General features: G+C 41.6%; 1 protein-coding gene and 1 non-coding gene across 3 annotated transcripts; both read left to right on the top strand.

The window, feature by feature from the left end:
* The first annotated feature begins 5948 nt into the window (after positions 1–5948).
* On the top strand, positions 5949–6020 carry Trnae-uuc. The gene has a single exon. It is a non-coding gene; the product is annotated as a tRNA-Glu (tRNA).
* Positions 6021–6429: 409 nt separating this feature from the next.
* Positions 6430–24287, top strand: LOC118410545 (mucosa-associated lymphoid tissue lymphoma translocation protein 1-like). 2 transcript variants are annotated; one of them, XM_035812305.1, is made up of 20 exons: positions 6430–6524; positions 6884–6946; positions 7408–7596; positions 8539–8708; positions 9290–9574; positions 10415–10590; positions 11291–11387; positions 11764–11796; positions 12512–12643; positions 13139–13279; positions 13641–13670; positions 13856–14062; positions 15860–16037; positions 17341–17421; positions 19077–19198; positions 19963–20112; positions 20681–20838; positions 21505–21549; positions 22074–22172; positions 23273–24287. In XM_035812305.1, exons 3-20 carry the CDS (start codon positions 7445–7447, stop codon positions 23585–23587), a joined length of 2571 nt encoding a protein of 856 aa, XP_035668198.1. In that variant the 5' UTR covers positions 6430–6524; positions 6884–6946; positions 7408–7444; the 3' UTR covers positions 23588–24287. The 2 variants fall into 2 exon arrangements, with proteins under 2 accessions (XP_035668198.1, XP_035668199.1); XM_035812306.1 differs by lacking the exon at positions 6884–6946 and having other exon boundaries at positions 6506–6524.
* Positions 24288–24334: the final 47 nt, after the last annotated feature.

Genomic DNA, 24334 nt, shown 5'->3' with positions numbered 1-24334 from the left:
GACCTGGTCGTCCCTCTTGTGCCATTGATGAGGCATCAGTTGGAGGACCAACCTGGGGTGTCCTACAAAATCGGTGTCCAGAGCTGCATCAAACGATGGGAGAAATGCATAACTCTGGGTGATTCCTATGAAGAGAAAGACTAATAACTGTGCCAAGTTTCATTAATCTCCTGCTATGGGAAATGGGTCAGGACCATTACTAATTGCACGCCCCTCGTATGTACAATGAAGAGCTTCATTCAATCATTCATTCATTATCACAGCAACTTTGTAATATTAATGTTTTTATTTCGCCAATTTTTCCTTGCGCTCACACTGACGTGCGACACACGGTTTAAATACGTTACAAATTTGCCGCGCCCGAAATGCCACATACTCAGGTTCGGTCCCAAATTAGATACAAGACAGAAAATCTCAGTGTTGCCACTGATTAAAAAAAACAACAACAACATTAGGATTCATCAAAAAGACCACATTGATCGCGCCTATTGTCGACTAGTTCGCACCTGTTGGCGACTATACATAGGAGTGGCCAACAAGCCTGTGGGCACAACATACGATTACACAATTGTGCAATTTGAGATTTGCACAAGAAAAGGCATTGTATAAAATGTCCTTGGTGCAAAGTCTCGTCTGGATCTAACAGATTTCGGGACGTTCGTCAAAAAGACTGATTTATCAATACGGCTACGTACAAATTAACCATTTTAGTTCAACTATTAAGCGATGAATCACAACACAAATACAAAAGGAAGTGAATGAACGAGACAGCTGCCACGAAATTCTAGGAAAGCTCTGCCCATGGCTGTGTATCTAATAGGCTGGCGATCTGGCTTGTAATGACAACATGATTGGCACTTGAGTTAGTGTGGCATGCCAAGTACCATACGTTAGGTCGAGTGTGTATATAGCAGCCCCACCTCTTGGACAAAATCCACGAGTTCAAATCCCTTATGTGTCTCTCATCCGACACGCAAGCTTCTATAAAGGGACGTTAAGCCGTGGTCCACAATCCTTTGATATAGAAAATAGACAATTTCCACTGTACAATGAACCTGTAGAAAGTACTCATAGAGTCTGTTTATTTTTTTTAGTATGTCTTCTTCTATTACGACCAGTTTTATCTTCAGTGAGCTAAGTTGGTTCGAGATCACTTTTTTGGGGGCCTTGCCAGTTTAACAAACATCTTTATTCGGGCTGCCAGCAGTAGAGAATCCTGAATTTGCAAATAATACTCTGTGCAATCTTGCAGGCTCCAAATTGTAACATCTATTTCGAAGAAAGGGAGTCCTCAACCATATTATTGTCACATTTTCCTTTCAAAAATAAAGGGCGTTCGTGGAAAAAGACACTACCGCCAAGGCTTTGTGTCTTCTGGTTGGGTTGTCTCCTTAAGGTGGTATCACACTGCACTTTGGGCACCGGTGCGGCACTGCGGGGTTCGTAGATGACTCAAAGAATTTCAGAGATGAAGAACGGGCTTTCTTACGTTTCGTGTGTTTTGTTGTCTGCTAAGTCTTACTTTTACGTATTACTCAATACAATATCAAAATCGGCGAAAATAACACCAGAGTGCCGCAGTGAAGGAACCCCGCAGTGCCGCATCGGTGTCCCAAGTGTAGTGAGATACCACCTTTAGTACTTTAGCTAAGGCTACACCAAATCTATGAGTTGTTCATTCTATTTCAGCCATACATAGTATGGTGAAATATATTGTATTCGTAATGTTTCTTTCTTTCTTTCTTTCTTTCTTTCTTTCTTTCTTTCTCCTGTCAAATCTTCAAAGTGATTCATCTCCGCCGTTCCTGGACCGAATGACCTGAAATTTGGCACAGGGGTAGAGTGGGCCAATACCTTGATGCTTTTCTCTCAGTTTTTTCATATCTGCCTCTAAAATGATTTTATTGAGATTTTTTGGTCAATTTTAGACCAAAACTGTATATTTTGGCCCCTGTACCCTGGTATTACAACCAAATGAGCTGAAATTTGACAGAGATGTGCCTTGATAATGCCCCCATATAAATTCGATAACACTTTTGGTGTACAGTACAACAAAATGCTTATTTTTGCGATTTTTTGACCAATTTTTGACCAAAAAAGGACACTTTTGGCCCCTGTACCCTGGTATTCCAGCCAAATGAGCTGAAATTTGACAGAGATGTGCCTTGATAATGCCCTCATATAAATTCAATAACACTTTTGGTGTACAGTACAACAAAATGCTTATTTTTGCGATTTTTTGACCAATTTTTGACCAAAAAAAGGACACTTTTGGCTCCTGTACCTTGGTATTGCAACCGAATGAGCTGAAATTTGACACAGATGTGCCTTGATAATCCCTTCATGTAAATCCAATAACACTTTTGGTGTACAGTGCAACAAAATGCTTATTTTTGCAATTTTTGGCCAATTTTTGACCAAAAAAGGACACTTTTGGCTCCTGTACCCTGGTATTACAATTAAATGACCTGAAATTTGGTATAGACAGGCATTAGATACTTGGTAACAAGATTCAAGTAAAATTTTTGACATAAACGACTTTAAAATGATTAATTTTGGCACTTTTCTGAGGGGAAATTTGTTTTCTTTTGGCCTCCTGACGTGACCTTCCGTGACCCCGCACAGAGCCACACCTGTGCGCGTCAGCCGGAGAGTTAATTGAATCAAAGACCTAGCCAATCAGCGAAGAGGAGGCCAAAGACTAATTAATATTCATAAGCGGGGCCTCATGATCCCGTATATAGCAGTGTTCCCGCCAGGGGGAGCGAAGCCCGCCTAAGGCTCTCGCATTTTAGACTATTCAGAAGGCTTTATATTGTACCAGTTCTTAGGGGCATATCTATGATAATCGCAGCAGTCACTTAACTTCTCTTCAGGAGTTTAGCGTAACACTATTTCAGGTCAAACCGTCAAAGGCAACTAAAAACAAACTTTAACGTTACTGAGTTCAACAGTACTTATAACTTGTTATCCGAAGTTGAAACGCTAGCGATGGTATTTTCGCTGCGCTGTTAGCTCCGTGCGACTGTTGTTGACGGTCTTAGAACGGTATATTTTGCACCCCTGTACCCTGGTATGAGTAACATTTGGTATAGATAGGCATAAGATAGTTGGTAAAATGATCCAATTAAAATTTTTGGCATAAAGTACTGTAAAAGGCTTAATTACAGCACTTTTTTTAGGGGAAATTGGTTTTCTTTCGTTCTCCATGCCATGACCTTTCGGACGTTCACCCCACAGAGCCGACATCTGCACCTGCGTCTAGCCGGCAGGAAGAGTTAATTCAATTAATGGTTCAGCCAATCAGCGAAGAGGAAAGCGAAGGCTAATTAATATTCATAAGCGGGACCACACAATACGTTAACTTGAAGACTCAGGCCGTACAGACTTCTCGCCAGGATTTTTTCAAAGCGTCGGACAGGGGTCCGGGGGCCGCCAAATGTCCCTGGCGGGGTCCAGGGGCAGGGCCACTGTGGGGGGGACCCAGGTGGGAGAAGCCCCCCCGGAAGCTCTTGCATTTTAGACTATTGAGAAGGCTTCTTTTATCAGTTTTTTTAGGGCCATATCTACGATAATCGTAGCAGTCACTTACTTCTCTTCAGCAGTTTGACTTTAGAATATTTCGGGTCAAAGCTTCAAAGACAACTAAAACCTCATAAACAACAAACTTTACTTAGCTCAACAGTATACAAAAATATTGTACGGGTTGCCATCCCTAGTTGAAGCGCTTATTTATAGCGCTAGTATCTTCGCTGCGCCGTTAGCCGCCGTGCGACTTTTGTTGACGGTCTGATATCCCTACGTCGCCGCCTCGCTGATATTCCCACGGACATGTTTCAAGAAAAATACCCAGCAAAAAACGCTGTTCTGCGTCAAATTCTATTCTATAAAACATGTGGGACTCAGTGTTACAGTCTAAATATTTTGTAGAAGCACCGCTGTAGGAAAGAAGGTCCAAGCAATGTAAAACATCACGTAGCATGAAGTTCGCTGTCAACTGGCACACAGCACATGACTGTTTGAAACTCTAAGTCTAATCAACAGCCGTGTTTGATTGATAGCCGGCGGTCCTTTGATGAAGTCGGCGAAAGGTGCGTTAGTTAGAAAATCTGCGTTTAGTTTTGATACGTAATTATAAGTTAGACAGTGGCGAGAATGATTATTTTCTCATCAATATTTCTCTTCAGAATTATTTGAACTTAATTGTACATCTAAACAATTGGCTTACCTGTGCAATGTTTATATGATTAATGATCAGTGTACTGAAATCATGTGTAACGTATGGCTCCTAGTCAATAGATCAGCATTTTCTCTATAGTGACCACCTGTCTATAGTGGCCACATTTCCTAGTGCTGTTGTTGTTTGACATAAACTTTGAACATTTAAATTGTAAGTAACTTTAAACTGCCAGAGTTTCAGCCCAATAAAACACTCTCAGCGCCAGGGTATGAACAGACTGACCAGACAGACGAAAATAAATCCTCGAACAAGGTTCAATCGTATCTTCCGGGTCTGGCAGGAAGTTGTTAAACTAAAATAAGAATAGGCTCGATGGCTGATTGCATACAAAGTAAAACAGTTTAACAGTTTTACAGCTTGAAGAAAACAAACGCTCCTACAGTACCTGCACCTGCTTGATAATTATTAAATCGTATGCCCTACTTGAATAAAAAAGTTCACTGCAATAATAAATGTACCCACATCACAAGGAGCTTATACTTTTTTAAACTTACACCTAATTATCGTACTGAAAATTGTTAATGACATTACATGAAGTCATTCAACAATTTTCAGTCATGATGAAAATTTTCTGAATAGAAGGTGTGATTATTGTCATTTTCTGAAAAATAGAAGCAAGCTCTGTTTTTACCTGGAATCAATTCACAATACCAGTCCACTTTGGGGGATAATGTACTGTTAAGAGGATGTTCCATTTTTGCGCAGGGGTGATTTGGAACAGTCCAATGTTGCGTGGGAAGGGGTATGGCTGAAATATGCTGTATTTGCTCTTAAGCAAATGTCGGCCTTTCTAGTTTCTTGAATGCATCCTTATACAAATATCTCTATACATACACCGGCCTACGTATGATTTAATTATGAAAGACCCCACCTTGCAACTCTTCTTGAAGTGAATTCGACCTTGTAATTGTTTCTGCTGAGACTAATGGGTTCGTGGAAAACACACTTCCGGCCATTTTAGGCCGGCGGTCTAACTGGTACTGGTACAACAAAATTGTCGGCCGATTAACTGCATATGCTCTATCATATTTTTTTTCGCCACGAAGGTATTTATGTTTTCATGTGCGAGTGTGTGCAACTGTGTCTGTGAGCACGATAATTCAAGATGTATTGTCTTCATATTTTGGTGTGTTGGTAGGTCTTGATGAGACCTCAAAATGGTTAGATTTTTACCCCGAGCGGCTTGTTATGGTACTGCAGTGGAACCTCCGGTCTTGATATCTCGTTGTTCTGGACATACCATGATCATGATTTTTGTGGGGTAGTTAGTTTTTTTTTCGTTAATTGTCATGGCTCACATTCACAATATACTAGTATATGTTGACATTTTTAGTCTAGGTGTCATCCCATTTTATTTTACTAGGCCTATATGTAGGGGCACCCTGGTCAAACTCGAGACAGACAAAGTTCGCTGACACAGAAATTGACAGGACTGTTCGATTTCATTGCTTGAATCCATACAATACAAATATCTCTATACACCTAAGTGTTATTTAATTATGAAAGGCTCCACCTTGCAAGTCATATTGAAGTGAATTCGTCCTTGTAATTGTTTCTGCTGAGACTAAATGGGTTCGTGGAAAACACACTTCCGGCCTAGGGCTGTGTATTTTAGGCCGGCGGTCTGACTGGTACTAGTACAACAAAATTGATTAAGTAATATATGGTCAGACCAATCCAATCATTTGTTTTCCAGACAATCTTTTTTTCCCATGTGGTCTATTGATTAGGATTTGTGGCTTTCATCCACACGGCCCGGGTTCGATTCCCGGCATGGGAAACTACGTTTTACGAACCATGTGTTACTCAGCACCAAGAGGCCACGTCTGGCGAAATAATAGACGTTAAATGAGGACAACAAGTACAACAACAATCTTCAAAATCTCCCCCAACGATGACAAAACAATCCAAACTCTACATGTAAGAAATATTAACGTTAACCCACTTTTCAACACGTACAAAACAGTGGGTCGACTAGTATATTCCTTTCTAACATCTGCTTGGAAATTACTCAAGCTAGTAAAAGGAATTGTAAGTTTCTTTCACAAAAAAAATCACAATCAAACTGTATTTTGCCAATTTCGGAACTTTTTCTTTTTAGTCCCCAAATTTGAGTGTCTCTAAAATCTCGATGTTTCACAATCCAGCATGCAACAGGTGGTATCACCACTCAGCGAACTTTGACCTTTCGTGACGTCATCAGTGACGTCACGCACCGCGGGTTTCCCCTTTTTCATTTCCGGGTTTGGTCACGACTTTTGGGAAGCCATGCACGTTTTCTAAGGTAAGGTAGTCGGTTAAGGTATACTCCTGAGTTTATGGGCGTGTTGTAAGCTGATCTTGCCTTGGTGGATGAGAAGGGGCAAATATGCATGTACATATGCGGTAGAAATGGGAGAAACTGTCTAATTTTTATTTAAAGATGTGTTGTTGTTTTTATAATTTAGGGAACTTATTTTGGGAACTTCTGCCACTTCTTCCTTGAAACCAAGATAGTCTTGGCTGTTGGAAGGAAGTAGTGAGTCATTTTAGATCTTCAAAATGCTGAAGTCGGTTGCCCTCAATGAAAAATGAAGAAGAACTTCCACCAAAAAGTGTCACAATTCTTTTCACACTAGTGCACTATTTCTCCTCTCTTGGCAGACTGACGTCGAAAATGGTCACAACACAAGTAGTGTGAATAACTCTGCCACTGTAAGTTTAAAGGTAAGTTAGCAGTCTTAAGATATAGTGGTGTATTGTTAGAACGAGAAATTGCCATCATTTAGCGTCTATGATTTTTCAACAGTCAAGCACATGTGTTAGCAATTAGGAGGTTCTAATGTTATAGAGCCTCCTTGGTGTTCAAAGTAACATTCCCAGTAAATCTGATCAGACATAATTCAGAGGATGTGTGAGGCAGGGTGATAACCAAAAAGGCACATATATGTAATAAACACTGTTTCTGCAACCATTGACAACTGGACAGAAGTGTAGAACCCTGCCACCCAGTAGCCAGGAGACTGTTTTAGGACTCGCCTCTTGTGAATTTCAACTGTTATGAATCCCGTTTTTTACAGAACGCTTGAATAGCTGTTGTTGAATACCATTGGAACCATGCCGCCCCCCTCCCACCAACCGATAGACCTCTGACAATATCTTAATGTCTTAAATCTTATTTTTTTCAGCACCTTTAACACCTGTTAGTCAAACACCATTGGAACCATGGCTACCCCCTCCCACCAACCGATCGACCCCTCCATCAACATCTGTGACATCAAGCCGTACTCCGTGTTCAAGGACCTCTGTAACCTCCTGGACCGGCCTCCATGTAGCTGGAGGAACCTTCTGGACGTCATACCTGACAAGATGTACAAGTAAGGATTCTTACATTATGAGGGCTTGCATGGGGGTTACTATCAATACTGAAATTCAGTAGGACTCAGCAGACTATACCTTACCTTAGATCCCCCTGTGTTGCAATTGGCCAACTTGGTGGGCGTACTGGACTACCTATGCATTACGTTAGAGTCAGGAAGTCAATTACGCCAAAGAGATCTTACTACGCCTTACTAGTACGGGGATGAAAAATACTTTCCCAGCAAATTATGGGAATCAAAATTATTAATTACTCAATGATTACCTACCCCTTATGGAACCTCTTCAATGGAATTAAAAGAGCATTCAGGCCTTCTTGAAAAATATGGGTCATAGAGTAGCCTGACAAAAATCGCGCTCCTAGCGGCCGGCCCTACAATTGCCGCCGCTCGGGGAGGTGGTCACTAACTCCAGCCAGCGAGAGATTGTGTAAACAAAGGCTTGGTCCTAGGGCGCTTGTTCAATGACAACAGGCCCTCCCGCAAGTGTACGGAGAGCGTTTATGGGTGTTGGAACGCCTGTTTGAACGAGCGCTTGAACCCATTCCTTAATTTGCTTCTGTGTATGGACCAATTAATGCCCTCGTCCAAAATTTGGAAGATTTCAGATGTTGGAGATGTTCCAAGATGGTATAGCAGAAAATTGAATGTATGTAATTTGTATAATAAAATTCTGGAGCGAACTACTATCCGGATGGTATCCAGGCTTGATAACTTCTGAAGTTCTATATCAATTGTGTGAATATCAAAGCTTATAGTTATAACTAAACTCAAACGCCCTTCCACCTGTCCACAGGAAACACGAGATTGAGCAGAAGTTTGGCATGGCGACCCTACAGAGCAGTGGCAGTCCCAGTAAGTTACAGTTAAACTGTTGCAGGACCTGGGATCTCTCACCGGGGGCTCTAAGAGCAGGCGATAATTCTTGTGTCTCCTCCTCAGAAAACATGAGATCGAGCAGAAGTTTGGCATGGCGACCCTACAGAGCGGAGGCAGTCCCAGTAAACTGCTGTTACAGGACCTCGGCAGGAGGGGGAAGACTGTACGCCAACTCATCTCCTATCTGGAGAAACTGCAGCACGAGAGGGCGCTCATGCTGCTCAAACAAGAAGGTATGAAAGAAAAAACAAAAACAAAGAAAAGACAAAAGTTTACTAGTAGATTACTAGTAGAAGAAAGTAATGATGGATGAAAGGAATAGGGATAGAAAGAAGAATGATCTCAGGAAAAAAGAAATTCAAGGAAAAAAATGAAAATGAGATGAAATTAAAGAGGACAAATGAATTAAGAATCTAAGGAATAGGAAAGAAATGAAATGAAGAAGAAGACTGGGTGAAAGAAAAGCAGGAGGTGAACATGGTGGGTATTTGGCCCTGGGACCCAGAGGTCCTAGGTCTGAATCTCCTGACATGCCCTAACATTGTGCTCTTAGGAAAGGCACTTTACACAGCTTTCCTCACTTCACTTAGGTGGAAGTGAGGTCTCTTGTTTGAGGAGAGCCACACTTCGAGCACATAAAAGAACCCACCACACATCAAAAAGAGTAGGGCTGCATGAGTAGATGATGTCATGATATGCAAATTGTACTCCTCAATGCAAACGAGGTGTGTTATGCCATGAGGCAGTTTATCAGGTATACAATACAAACAAAACAAACAGAAATATATATCTCAGTCTGCACATTATCCTACAGAGCAGTTACAGATCACCCGCCAGCCCGAGTCAGTGTCATCCATGGAGGGGGACGCAGTAGAGCTGAAGTGTCAGGCTGTCGGATTCCCGTACCCACGCTACCAGTGGTACCACGGCAACCGGGAGATCGCCACGGGAATGGACAGCGTGCTGCGACTGGAGGAAGTCTGTCCCGAAGACGCGGGGCAGTACATCTGTAGGATCCATAAGGTATCCTCGAGGGACCCCAGGAAGCCGCAGAGCTATGTCTTCACCGAATGGGTCCAGCTGACAGTCATTCCAACAAGTAAGTTGTGGAATTGTTTATCGAGCACTTTGATTGTGCAATGGCCGAGTGGGTAGAGTGTTCACCTTGCATTCGGTAGGTTGTTAGTTCGATCCCCGACCGAGTCATACCAAAGACTTTGAAAATGGTACATGCTGCTTTCTCTGCTTATTAGCTTGCACTCAGCACTAATGAGAAAGAGTTAAACGCACATCACTACCAGCGGACTTAGCCCCCAGCTGTAGTAACTTGCACAAATGTGTGGCCCAAGGGCTCCAGAAATGGAGATGGGCACCACCCCTAAGCATCTGTTACAGATACACGGGCAACTTTGACTTTAACGTTTGTTTTGATCTCACTAATGATGATGATGTATGTTTTGAGGGATGTCCCTGTAGCTCAACTGGTAGCATACTCACAGCTCCTGGTTCCAATTAGTTGGTAACTGGGATACCCTCAGGTTCAAATCCTCGGATGGGCATCTCGGTTAGGGTTGCACCTGTCTTTGGAAGGGACGTAAAATTGGGGTCCAATGTTTAATGTGATTTGGCCCCTACTCCCCACAATGCTGTGTACCCCCTCCTGCAAAAATTGAAATAAACATTTAACTTTTGCTATATTTATTGATTTTATTGCAGATGCCCCAGAGCAGTATGACAGCCCTCCCCACCTTGCTATGCACCCCCCCTCCTGTAAAAGATTGAGATAAACATTAAAACTTTGCTATATTTATGATTCTTACAGATGCCTCAGATCACTACTGAATAACAACAACCCTCCCCGCATTGCTGTGCACCCCTTTCCTGTAGAAATTGAGACAAAAAGTAAAAGTTTTGTATATTAACTTTTGTTTTGTTACAGATGCCTCAGAGCAGTATGATGACCCTCCCCACATTGCCGTGCACCCCTCCCCCGTGAGAGTAGCGCTGAGCGGACCGGTCAGCCTGTCCTGTGGAGCTCGGGGAAAACCTGCACCATTCTACCAGTGGTACAAGGACAAAGTACTGCTGCAGGGGGAGACCAGGAGGGAGATATATGTGAGTATGATATGAGAGAATTCAGGGATGTCCCAGCGGCTCAACTGGTAGCAGCCTCACAGTTGGGGTCTCGGTTTGGGCTGCAAGGTCATTCGGAAGGGATGTAAAATGAGGGTTCCAGGTGCCCTGACCTAATAGGTTATGAATCAATGAATGTATAAAAGAATGAATGAACAAATAAACAAAAAGAAAAGAAATGAAGAAAGGAATGGATGAAAAGTTAGACCTTAGTAATCCTATCATGCCTAACAGTACATCAGGCAACAACTTGAACAAGCTGCCATCTATTTCATGGTGTCAACTTTTTGACTACTGAATGTCTTCAGCACTTTTTCCTGCATTAATTCCTGGACCCTCTAGGGGGAGTCACCAAATGCTGATAGGTGCATGTCATTGTACCTAGTCTGATTTTATTGAATTAACAGGGCAGTATAATGAATAAATTTAGTTAATAATCAGGCATTCATTGATGAATTATTGGTTATTCATTGATTGATTGGTTATTGACTGATTAATTCCAGTACGACCAGGCGAAGGCGTCAGACCAGGGAGTGTACAATGATTGGTGAATTATTGGTTATTGGTTGATTGATTGGTTATTGATTGATTGATTCCAGTATGACCAGGCAAAAGCGTCCGACCAGGGAGTGTACACCTGTGTTGATTGATTAGTTATTGGTTATTGATTAATTGATTCCAGTATGACCAGGCCAAAGCCTCAGACCAGGGAGTGTACACCTGTCGGGTGTGGAACAGGGTAGGAGAGGTGTGGTCACAGGGGGCACAGGTCACCGTGGGTGAGTACATGACTGGAGCTGTCAATGCTCATAATGATATAACAGTGTGAACCCTAGAGATACAAATACATGTAGAATAGTCCAGTTGAGGTGTCAAAGGTGAGACACCGCTAGAGGTATTGGGAGAGAATATGTTTTTACACTTTGTGAGAGTGTTTCCAGTTTACATCACATCAAGCTCAACGTTATGTTTCCAAATTTCAAAACAGAAAGTCTAGTCAAGAAATTTTGCCGTGACAGTCATGGATTGAAATTGTGGTGATATATGTACATGTATGCATTGCGTCTTTTTAAACAGTAAATGTTAAGTAAAATATAGAACAGTTAGTTACTGTAAGATTGTGGCACGATTCTAAGTATTTTTCCCTCCCCACAGCGGTACCTGCAGTGACCCAGTCCTGTGCTCCAGGTATGTGTCAACAAATGTCTTCTTGTCTTTGCTTTATTTCCTGGTATTAGAGTGGCATAATGCAGTACACTGTTTTGGCCCAGACCCTAGAGGTCCTGGGTGTGAATCTCCTGACATGCCTCACTAATGTTGTGCCCTTTGGTAAACTACAAAATGTAAGTTTCATCCTGGGAAGGGCTTCTCAGTTGGGGTTGCGCAAAAGGTCTTTTGAAAGGGACATAAAATGGAAGTCCTATGTTCATGGAGGTGCCTCAAACACATGAGAGGAATGGTTAGCAACCCCTCCCTTTAAAAATACACTGCTACTGAAACAGCGAAGAAACTTGCTGCTCGATTTGTGCCACAGACTATGAAAGTCAAGTCAAGTTTATTGCACAACGATTGTAACAGGTACAATGTCTGGCAAATAACATGTGTCATTAACAGCTACAACTAATCTAACATCATCACTTAATACAGAATATGCTGGTAGAAGTGCATTTCACATTGTTATAACACTACTTCTCTTCTGTAAAGCATTATATATTTTGGCATATTGAGGTGGACAGAAATTAAGTCGGGACATGATAGAAGTACATTGAATATTTCTCTACTTGTGAAAGGCCAATGGTGAGCAAGAAACCCCAGGGTTGGCCTGGTAAGTTTTCTATGGCAATGACAGAGCTGGGTACATTCATGACATCTTACATGTAATCTTGACACTTAATTTTTTCAGGTATCCCAGAGATCGTGATGCCTCCAGTGTCTGGAGACTGTGTGTTAGGTGGAACAGCTAAGTTCATATGTGAGGCAAGAGGACACGGCCAGCTGTTTTATCAGTGGTACAAGAATGGAAAACCTGTGCCAGGTATTTTATAATATGTTTTACACATTTCTCCACACTTGACAGTCACTATAAGGTTTAAACCTAATAAAACTCTTCTTCATAGGCTTGAGTTTCCAAACTTTATCTGCAGTCTCAAAAATCATTTAGCAAATTGCAGGATAGTGAAAGTGAAGTGATCTCCGTCGAAAAAGTTTAGCTCACTGACTTGAGGAGAAATTCTTTCACTGGTTGTGACAGAGAAGACAGATGCTTTGTACAGTATTTACAGGTTCATTTTAGAGGTGAAATTCCCCCCAGCTCCTTTCGAAAGATACAATGAACAGTGGATCGTGGCTTAACATGCCGCAACCTTTTCCATTAGCGTGCATATTGCATGAGCAACAGAGCTGGAATTTAAAGCTTCTACATCCAGAAGCAGGGCCAATACGCACACCTATTCTAATTATTGCAAGCCCTATACTATAAGACTTTCATGCAACAAAAAAGAACTTTGCATCTTCTCTTTCCCTAATGTAGGTGGGGACCGCAGCACCCTGTGTATCCCGCGGGTCACATTAGACGTTCTCGGCTCATACCAGTGTCGGGTGTCGAACTCTGCCGGGGACGTCATGTCCAAACCTGTGTGGCTCAAACTGCCAGAAAAAGATGTAGACTACGGTGAGTGGATTTATCTCATTTTCTTAAGGAGATGGATAGCCAGCCAAGTACAGATGGTGGACTTCACCCCAGTTTGACGTTAGCACCGAAAGGTTTGACTGTGCAGGTCTCCAGACGGGTAGCAGAAGCGAACATAGGAGCGAACTACTACCTAGATGGTACCCGGGCTAAGTTATAGTCATACTGTGTACGCATACTATGTATTCCCAGATAGACATCAAGCCAATGTAAGAAATATTAAAGACTTAAGTTTTCACTCAGACACCAATCTTTAACACATGAAGGCCATATCTTGGTTGTTAAGAACAACAACATTTTTTGATAATTTTGTAACAGTTCTGTTTTGTTTATTATCTTGTAGGCCCAGAGAAACCAGTTGAACGATATTATGGTAAGTTTACAGTTAATATCATGATCATTTTGCAATTGAAAAAAAATTACAACTTTTCAGAGCTTCATACCATTTATCATTAGTTTTTACCATCACTTTTAGCTTAATTGTATTTTTTACAATAAATGAAGTAATGTATGAAAATTTGCATCAAATGTGATTCGTAACCTGATGTGTTTTTACAGCTACGGACAAGGTTGCACTCGTCATCGGCAACCAGTATTACCGCAACCAGGACAACCTGGAGGCCTCCATCAACGATGCCTACACCTTGTCCAACATCTTAAGAAACGAGCTGGACTTTAAGGTGGTGTCCCTGACTAACCTGGATCTACAGGACATGACGAACGCTGTGCAGGCATTCTGTGAGCTGCTGAACGAAGGAGTGTATGGTACGAGGCATATAGTCAGAAAGTAATGCCATGATCAGTTTTGGGAAATGATGATTCTCTTTTTTTCAGATGAAACTACACCAGGTCCTACATACTTAGTATAATAACAATTCTATCCGATTTTCTAAAAGATAGTTGCTACATGTAGGTACATGTCGGTGCAATGGTGTCCAGGGAGCTTTGCAATGGTATACAGGGAGCTTTGCATCTGAATCAAATTCCGTGGGCCGTAATTTGATGCTGCTAGGACTGGGTCGTTCCCAACTCGGATATGTTTCGAGATATTGCATTCGTCATTTTGGATGGTGAAGTAAAGCCCTGTGTATGAGGGAGATTCAGGCGTAAGCCTCAAGTGTCAAACCTCAGACTGCATGTAAAAGAGCCCAATACACTTACATGTATCAAGAAGAGTAGGGATGATGTGGTGTGCTCTCTCAAAACATGAGCTGCAGAAAAGCCAAATTACACTTACACATGTATATGTAGTCTACCTCTACCTAGATGTGCTTGAAAATGCATTATGCTTCAACTCAAGTGAGGGTGACTGCTTTACCTAAGTTTATGATCTGCACATAAACCATTACAATTATCGAGAGGAGTACATAGGGCTGTACAGGTAAGCAGAGCCACATTGCACTACCACTAGCTAATGCATAAATGTGTATGTAATTCCTGATTTTTTCAATGTACTGTTATGTTCACGGTTTTCACGGTGACGACTGTAACATGAACTTATCATTATGCCTAGGTTACACATAGCCGACTTTGGCTCCCGAACACTAGCCAACTCTTAGCCGACCCAAGTCGGCAGTAGTTCGGGAGTAGTCTGACCAGTTTAGGCCACGCCTATTTTTTAGCGCCGAACACCTCCCGACCGGTAAATGACTTACTCCCGACTGTGTCCCAAATGCTAACTAACCTATCACCAACCATCCCGACCTCTAGCCACAGACTGCCGAATCACTCCCGACTGATCCCCAACCGATTGCCGACCCTTTTTCGACTTGAAATAGACATAATCAGCGATTTTCAAAAGAGTGCTCATTTTCGTTTTTAATCAAGAATAACCTTTGTTCTATTTGTAAACATCACTAAGAGATCAAATTTAGATCACATATAGCTCCAGTGCGGCATTTATCGGGTCTTCTTGTTTTTAGCTGGATGTCGGTCGTGTGAAGTTCGGGAGTGATTCGTCTACGTTCTGGCAATAGTCTTTTTGCTTGGCAATGAGTATAGCAGAGATTTGTCTAAGGTCTTGGGGTAAATCATTGGTAAGTTGGAAACAAGCTGGGAGTAAGTCAGCAATGATAATATGGCGTGGTTAAGATTTAATTTGACTGCTGACTTACTCCCGAACACCAACCGAACACTAGCCGACCGTGCCGAACACCAGCCGACCACCAACCGACCCATTCCAGAGTTGCCGTTCAGAGCCGAATGTTTTGAACATTTCAAAACATTCGGATGGAGCAGCCGAACACCAGCCGACTCAGCCGAACGCCAGCCGAACGCCAGCCGACTCAGCCGAACGCCAGCCGACTAGCTCCCGAATCACTCCTAAACCATAGTCGGGAGAGAGTCGGGAGCCAAATTCGGCTATGTGTAACCTAGGCATTACCTATAACAAATAAATCACAGTCTTTTTTTATGCGCACTTGCCGTGACAGGGAACATTTAGTTCCGAGAACAAGTTAAATTTTCTTAGACCGTGAAAGTCTGGTACCGAGAATACAGTACTTCTAGGCTGAGCATATTTGATGACTGTTTTACCTTAAACCTCTGATCTCCATGTTGCAGGTGTGTTCTACTATGGTGGCCACGGCTATGAGAACTTGGGACAACAGTTCATGATGCCCATCGACGTGCCCGCCACCTACCGAGCCTCGGACTGTGTGTGTGCTCAGATGGTGCTGAAGAAGATGCAGGAGAAAAGTACAGGCCTCAACCTGCTCCTGTTGGACATGTGTAGGATGAGGTATGTATTCCTGTTGTAACATGTACGAGTACTATGACATGACATACATGTATGAGTACCTGCTCCTGCTGGACATGTGTAGGATGAGGTATGTATTCCTGTTGTAACATGTACAAGCACTATGACATGACATACATGTATGAGTACCTGCTCCTGCTGGACATGTGTAGGATGAGGTATGTATTCCTGTTGTAACATGTACAAGCACTATGACATGACATACATGTATGAGTACCTGCTCCTGCTGGACATGTGTAGGATGAGGTATGTATTCCTGTTGTAACATGTACGAGTACTATGACATGACATACATGTATGAGTACCTGCTCCTGCTGGACATGTGTAGGATGAGGTATGTATTCCTGTTGTAAGATGTATGAGTACTATGACATGACATACATGTATGAGTACCTGCTCCTGCTGGACATGTGTAGGATGAGGTATGTATTCCTGTTGTAAGATGTATGAGTACTATGACATGACATACATGTATGAGTACCTGCTCCTGCTGGACATGTGTAGGATGAGGTATGTATTCCTGTTGTAACATGTACGAGTACTATGACATGACATACATGTATGAGTACCTGCTCCTGCTGGACATGTGTAGGATGAGGTATGTATTCCTGTTGTAACATGTACGAGTACTATGACATGACATACATGTATGAGTACCTGCTCCTGCTGGACATGTGTAGGATGAGGTATGTATTCCTAGCACAGGGACTAAATTTGCTGTAGGAGAGGACAGAAGGTTTTCTCTTATGTTTTAAGTTTGTGCTCGAAACAATTATACTCTACATGTATTTCATACCTTGGCCGTGATCACATTCAGTACAGGTGTTCTGGACAAGGTTATAACTTGGGTTATCATACTGTCTTTCATCTATTAGAATAATTTGAATGCAATTAGTGGGCCCTAAGTGTGCCGCTGTTGAAATATGAATACTCCATGATTCAGGCCTTCTGTTTCAACTTTAATTTTGTTAGAGGATACTAGATTTTGTCAACTTCTAAGTGCATTTTGCAATGAAATTTGTACTTTTTGGAGTGGGTATACATGAATGAAATACAAATTACAATGTATTCTGCATCACCCTCAGTCCCATGTAGCCCTCCAGTGGGTCGGATCGCCATCCGGCCTTCAGGCAATCCTATCCACAGTCAGGCTGATAAGGAATACACCATGTTCTATTCTGTGTATTACATGTTTGCAGTGTCCTGATTTCAAGGTGGAGAGGTTCTATGAAATACCACAGACAGTTCTAGATTTACTGTTAGTAACATTATTCCTTGTCCACAGGAATAAGGACTGTTCTCAGCCACCCTCCGAAGCCTGGGACATCGAGAGGCCGAGGGGGAACGTGGTGTTTGGCTTTGCTACGTAAGTCTGGATCAAGCTTCGGCATATCCGCACTTGTTACGGATTCTATTTTGATAAGGGAAAAATCTCACTAACCACCATTAGGCCACACCAATTTAATTCGTTGGTTCTCGGAATCGCCGCTTCAAATTTTCCCAATTTAAAAAAAAAAAAAATTCCGTTCAGTAAAAAAATCGTGCTGCAAAACTTTTGTTCCCTTAGAGAAACAGAACGTCTGGAAAGTACCAGTGCATTTACTTTTTCTCACCCCTAAGTCCTTTGTTACAAATTGATTCATATCTTTTTTGTTGCAAAGTATATTTAGGAACAAATAAATCATCGTAAAATGAGATACACATGGGCATAACATAACGTAGCAGAACCAGAAGTTCGGCTGAGCATGTGCTCTCTCTCACACACACTTTCACATGCAAATTTTCAATTGAAACACAGAAATCGGCACCCAAGCAAACAACTCAATAAATCACCAATACTTTTTCACTCTTGTACCTCCATAGCCAACATGTTTTGATAAGCCTGAAATGCCAAAAGCCTTCCAAATGGAGATGAAAATGAAGTCGGAAAATGTCGGGCGGCCATCTTTCTTCTTCAGAGCCTGCAAGTCAAAAAAGCGCCCCCACGCTGTTTGCAGTGGAACTGCAGGCAGATTTGGCTAGATACTAGTAGTACCATTTCAGTGCTGATTTCAGTGATTGCATGTAACATTAGGTTTTTCTAAGGAAGTTTAATCAAACTGCATCTTAATTATTTGTCAACAAATAATTGTACATGTAACAAAAAGAGAGAATAAACCTATGGTTTTATACAACATGTAGTTCAGTACTTTGGCTTGTTCATGTATTTTGGGGGAGTGGAAGTATTTGTAATTTTGTTTCCAATTTGCACCAGTTGACCATGAAATATATTTAGAGCCTTGGATAGACAGATTCTTATCAACTCAGAGAGCAAATAAGTCTTCCAGCAATGGTATTTTATTTCTAGAGGCAAACTTAAATAATGTTGTTGTTGTCATTGCATCTCTGTAAAAATACTATATTGGTCTATTTGAGATGTTTTGTGAACATTTCTGTCAACTGTAGCAACTGTACATAATTTAATGTATATTGTACAAATTTATGCCAACATGCAATTTTGCATGTAATTTTAACTGATTATTAATAATAACTATTTCTAGCACACGTATACCATGGGTTCAGGTCTGGACTAACCAGCCTGGACCTGAACCCAGACTTGTTGCAAGTTTTTTTTTTTTTTTTTTTTTTTCGCCCTGTCGCTTCAATTTTTTTAGGAAAAAATCCGAGAACCAACTAATTAAATTGGTATGGCCTTAGCTTTACTAAAATTGTTTTTCTAGCAGCATGCCCTACAGTTGCCACCACTAAGGAGCTTGATATCAATCGGGCATAAAGCTGGCGGATGTTGCTCGGGGAGGGGGTCATTAAACCCAGTCAGCGAGAGATTGTATAAACAATACATGTCTATGACGCAAAATGGAATTTTGCCTCCTAGCCCTTTCTTTTTATGTTGTCCTCTTTTACTGAAGTTTTACTTAGAAATATCTACGAACGGAGTAAAATTGAATTAAGTTGGCCATTTGTAGTGATTGTAATGATATTATTAGAAAGAATTCAACCTTCTGGGTTTTTTTTACATAGTTGCTCAAACGCTGAGGCCTTCGAAGTCCAAGGAGAACGGAACGGTATCTTCATGTCATACCTGAAGAGGTACATCACCCAGCCACTACGGGTCACTCACATGCTGGAGCAGGTCCAGAAAGGTATTTTTTTCTGTACAACGATATACATTTGTACTGAATGTTAATATTGTGTCATCTGGTGTCTAAGGGTTTACACCAAATTGATGTATCCTTCAAAATTACATACTGGTTCAAATGCTGAAATAATTGATAATTGACACACTTTGGCTTTGTACATTGCCAAAAATGCAGTTGTATGCATTGTAAAGAAGTAATTATAAAACAAGATGGACTGTCTATACTTATACGTCATGTACATGTACATTGTGCCTTTCATATTTAATTTGATGTTATAAACGTTACAATCTAAGGGTTCTGAAACTGAAAAACGTCTGTCCTGATGTGTAGATATTACACCCATTTAGTAGTACGTACATTGTATCTTGCAACAAATCAAACAACAGTTGAAACTTTCACAGACATACAGACAGTATTGTTCCAAGCAGTGATGGACAGAGATTCAAGGGGAGCCATCACGGCTTGAGACCACATGCAGAAAATACAGGATTCGACATAAACAAGTTAACCACTAGATATTCCTGTACATGTATCTGTGACAGAGTCACTGCAATAGTTTTAGGCATGCCCAAGGCTAACTGCGCATGACCGGGGGAGTAGGGGGTGAGGAGACGGAGAGGTTGGCAGTGTGAAGTCCTGCTCTGTAGATATAGAGCTTTCAAGGATTAAAAGAGCAACATCGGAACAACATTGTCGGTCTATCTTGTGACAGTATCATAATTATTTAGATCATATATCATCCATGAATTTTGTTGCTGCCCATACAGGTGTTGGACAGGACAAACAGGCGTCCCATGTCCAGTTCCCACAGATCATGGCTGACCTGCGTGAGGACAGGACGTTACGGGACCCAATCAGCTTCCACGGCCACACGCAGGAGTTCTGTGTCAGGAACCAGAGATGGGCGGCAGCACATGGTAGGTCCTTTGCTCCTTTGTCATTCATTGTCTAGTCCTAGGGTTGACCCTAGGTCAGGCATGTTGCAAGGGATTGGTTTCATTTTTGGCTGGTAACAGCCCCTGTGTATGAGGGAGCTTCATAACCTCCAAGCATATCTTGCGGTGGCATAAAATAGTATCATAAGCTGGGGAAGGAGTTTAGCAGGCAGAGGACTTTTATTCTACGCGGTTGTATATAACTTCTCTGCTGGCTAAACTCGTTTCCCATCTTATGATACCATCTTATGGTACCACAAGATCTGCTTGGAGATTAAGATTTTCAGGCGTTAGCCTCATGTGTCAAACCTCTGCTCATACAAGGACCCAACACATTTTGCAGTTACTGTAGTAGGGGTTATTTGGTGTGCTTTGCTAAACACTTGAGCTGTAGCAAAACAGCATTGCATTACTAGCTATCAAACAAGCATGGATAGGCTGTACCCTACACACAGCAAATAACAACTCACTGCCCCTAATTTACAATGTTAAGGCCTCAAAAGGCTATATGGGACTTACCTTTACCCTCACATTTTTTTATTTACCTCAGAGCTTCCAGAAGCCATCAACATCTGCTTCCAGAGCTGTGGGGTTCACGTCAAGCTCGGTTTCTTTGCTGAGTTCTCCAATGTCATGGTCATGTACCTGACTGTGCTGGACCTGGGCAAGACAAAGCAATGTCTCCCGTCCCTACGGGACTTCCCTCCGGTAGGCACTTTGTCTTGAGTCAGAAAGTAATTTTAATTTTGGATATCCCTTTAGCTCAATTTGTAGCATAGCCATGTGGCATGTTGAAATACCCGATCCCAGTGTTTTGGACAGTACTTGGATGAGAGACCACCAAGAAAGACCGAATACTGTAGACCGCCTAAGCATTCCACGAATTCAGAACTTGACAGAAGGGACGTACAATCATGTAAAACGGGGTCCCATGCTCGAGGAGGCGCCTCGATCATGTAAATCAGCATCATTACCCAAATATTGGGTACCTACTGGCTGCAAATACACCAGATATTATTCTTATTATAATTAATACAATTGAGCACATGGTTCCAATTCGTTGGTAAAAGAGAGACTCAGGTTGGAATCTAGGAAAGGGCACCCTGGTTGGTGCTGCACTGTGTTTTGGAAGGGACGTAAAATGGTGGTCTCATGTTTGAGGAGGTGCATCGAGCATATTACAACAGCCTCATTACTCAAATTGGTGCCTACTGGCTGTACTACAAGGTGAATTAATGAATCAAGTTCAAATAATTCAACATACTGGATTGACTTTACAGTTTTCGAAACAAAGTTGAAATTTTTCAAAGTAATGTGAGTGAGTGGTTGAGTGAGTGAGCAGACTATAACTTGAAATCTTTCCATTTTTTTCAGGAGGTTGAAATTGATGTCAAGTTCTCCAACAAGGACAGAGTTGAGGTATGTGGGATTGGCTTTTCTCTTTCTTCATGACACTACTGTAAATGCATTAAGTTTGTGTTAGTTTTGTGTTTACTTAACTCTACAGTTTTACAATAACCTCTTCACTGCAAAGTCAAAAGTCTTCTTCTGTCTTTTGCCCGCCTACCACCTTGTCTAAGTGCTAGATGTACATGTACAAATGTACTATGCATTGTGTTGAAGGCAACTATTCTGGACATTTGTAGGACCCTTGCTGAGTTGCTAGTGGGTGGTTCTCAGCTGGCTGCATGTTAGAGGGGTGGTGAACTCTATGTACAGCTAGCAGTATGTGACTGTAGCACTATTGCAAATTTAAAACCACTGTATAAACAGATTTCTCTCTTCTTTAAAATCAAGTCACCACAAACTTAACTGCATAATTAAAGTATCATGATGGAATTGTTGCAAATACATGTATGCAGTGTCACTGTGGTCAACTTTAAAGTCTCTTTCCTTGTCAAACAGTGATGAGAAAAAATTGTAATCTTTGCCCCTCTCTCCAGGACATAGGCTGTTGCAGCAACATGGTGACTCACTTCCAAAACCCACCCAAGGACATCAACAGTGTGTTCACTCGGGTCATGGACATACAGAAGATCAAGGTTTGTACAGTACATCAGCTTTTGTGTTAAGTTCTTTAAAGCTTTGGGGTTCAAATCCCTTACCTGATATTGGAGTTCTGAATAATTGTATGCAAGCATGTCACCAGAATGTATAAAATCATTTCGCTTATATACAGTAAGGTACACTGTAAATGCATTTAGGTTCGCCGGGATTTAATTTCGCGTTAGCAGGAAAATGGACTTTTCGCGGTGGTTTTACTTTTTAAATTTGCGGTAGCACCATGCACTGTAGTCTCTTACTGCCATCGAAAATTGTTCGCGGTGGTTTTAAATTCACGGTGAAGCGGCCACCGCGAAAACAGGAACTATTAAACCACCGCAAAAGTTTCTGCTTTCACAGTACTCAAAATTTGAGCTGTGCATAAATAATTTTTACTGTGTGTGTGCACTGGTGCACCTAAAAGTTTGTATAAACTTTAAGGTACTACTGGAGGTACAATTGCACAGTAATATACACTCAGGCTATAATTCTTAGGCTCCAAGCAGAACCTACGGTGCCTTAGAAGATAGTATCAAAGCTGACCTCGGAGTATAGCTGGTTCCGGAGCCCATTAGACTTCCTTTGGCCGGCTATCCTCCTTGGCCAGCTTTGATACTATCTCTAAGGCATCATAGGGTCTGCTTGGAGACTAATACGTCTTGACTTTTGAGTGTCACAAAGAAAATGAAGACTTTGGATTCTTACTTTTGTAAGAATGAAGGGAGGCCATATTCAGGTTAAAATGAGTTTGTATATGTCATTAGGTTTTTCTGCTTTATTCTACGTTGTGTACCCAAAAGGTTTTCTTAGTGTGCATCAAAATCTTTGGGTTAGATGTACACAATGTACCAGTTAAGCTATTCCAAAATTGAACTTCAAGCCTTGTATACTGTAAATGCATTTAAGTTTGCAGGGATTTAATATTGCGGTTGCATGAAAAAGGAAATTTTGCGCTGGTTTTAAGTTCGCGGTAGCACCATGCACTGTAGTCTATTACTGCCATGGAAAAAGTTTGAGGTAAATTTGCAATGCGAAAACAGCGAACATAAAACCACCATGAAAGTTTCTGCATTTACAGTATTTATTTTGCTTCTTCCAGGGTAACAATCTAGAGCTGTCTCTGTTCCTGGATTACATGATCGACGGTGAGACACTACAGGAGAGCCACCCCATCCTCATCCCCAAACCCCTGGTCTCCAAGATGCCCATCTGGCAGAACCCCCTCCCTCCTCGGCCCCTCCCCCCTCACCTGTACCCGGAGGGGGGCTTTGCAAACCCCTCCTTCCAGCAATACCCCCCTCAGCAGTACCCCCCTCAGCCCTTCCCGGAGTACCAGTTGGGACCCAGGATTGCGAGGGAGTCAGAGTACGATTTTGATGAGAAGACATTAGACGATCTTAACCTCAACACGTAGAGTTAGAATTCTGAGTTATGTTTTTCTTTTACTGCGTGGTTACATTATGACATCGTACAACTTTCCACCAGGCTATAAGACCATTGATATGGATCTAAGACAGCATTTTTGGTAAGACAGAATGTTATTCATTCCTTCCACATTTCCACCTTGCTGAATTTTTTAAAAGAAGTGTCCGAGATTCGAGGAAATTAATCGATTATCCTTACATTGACGTGTACATTCTCCTAGTATGGAAAAGATATTTCAGAGACTCTATGAAAAATATGGGCAAAGTGTATCAGTGAAAAAAGTTATGATAGCAATTGTGGATAATGCCCTTGTCAGAACCCTAAATATATAAAATGTGACACAACTTATTCATGTATATAACCAGAGTTGTGCTTTCAGACGTTAGATTTTCTTTTAAAGCTTTTCTTTTAAAGAAAGATATTTTACCAGTTAGGTAGAAGATGTGTAGTCTTACTGTGTTAAACATGTAGGATATTCAAAGCTTGATAACTTTTGTACATGTGGTTGAAAGATGAATACTTGGTACCAATTCTGTTACATTTACCATTTTATGGCTCTTGGGTATTTCAATGTTTTATATAAATGCAAAACCACAATGCTTGGTATTATACGTTCAACCATGGTCACAAATCTCTGAAACCTCTTACCTGTCATTTGGTGGAAAATAAATTCATAGATAATTTTTGGACCTTGGCTTTGTTCTTTTGAATGTGTGCAAGCATGGTGACACTACCA

The sequence above is a fragment of the Branchiostoma floridae genome, chromosome 2 (assembly GCF_000003815.2).
Source record: "Branchiostoma floridae strain S238N-H82 chromosome 2, Bfl_VNyyK, whole genome shotgun sequence".
Lineage (NCBI taxonomy): Eukaryota > Metazoa > Chordata > Leptocardii > Amphioxiformes > Branchiostomatidae > Branchiostoma > Branchiostoma floridae.
The sequence above is the reverse complement of the archived record's forward strand: the minus strand, read 5'-3'. Positions and strand labels throughout refer to the sequence as shown.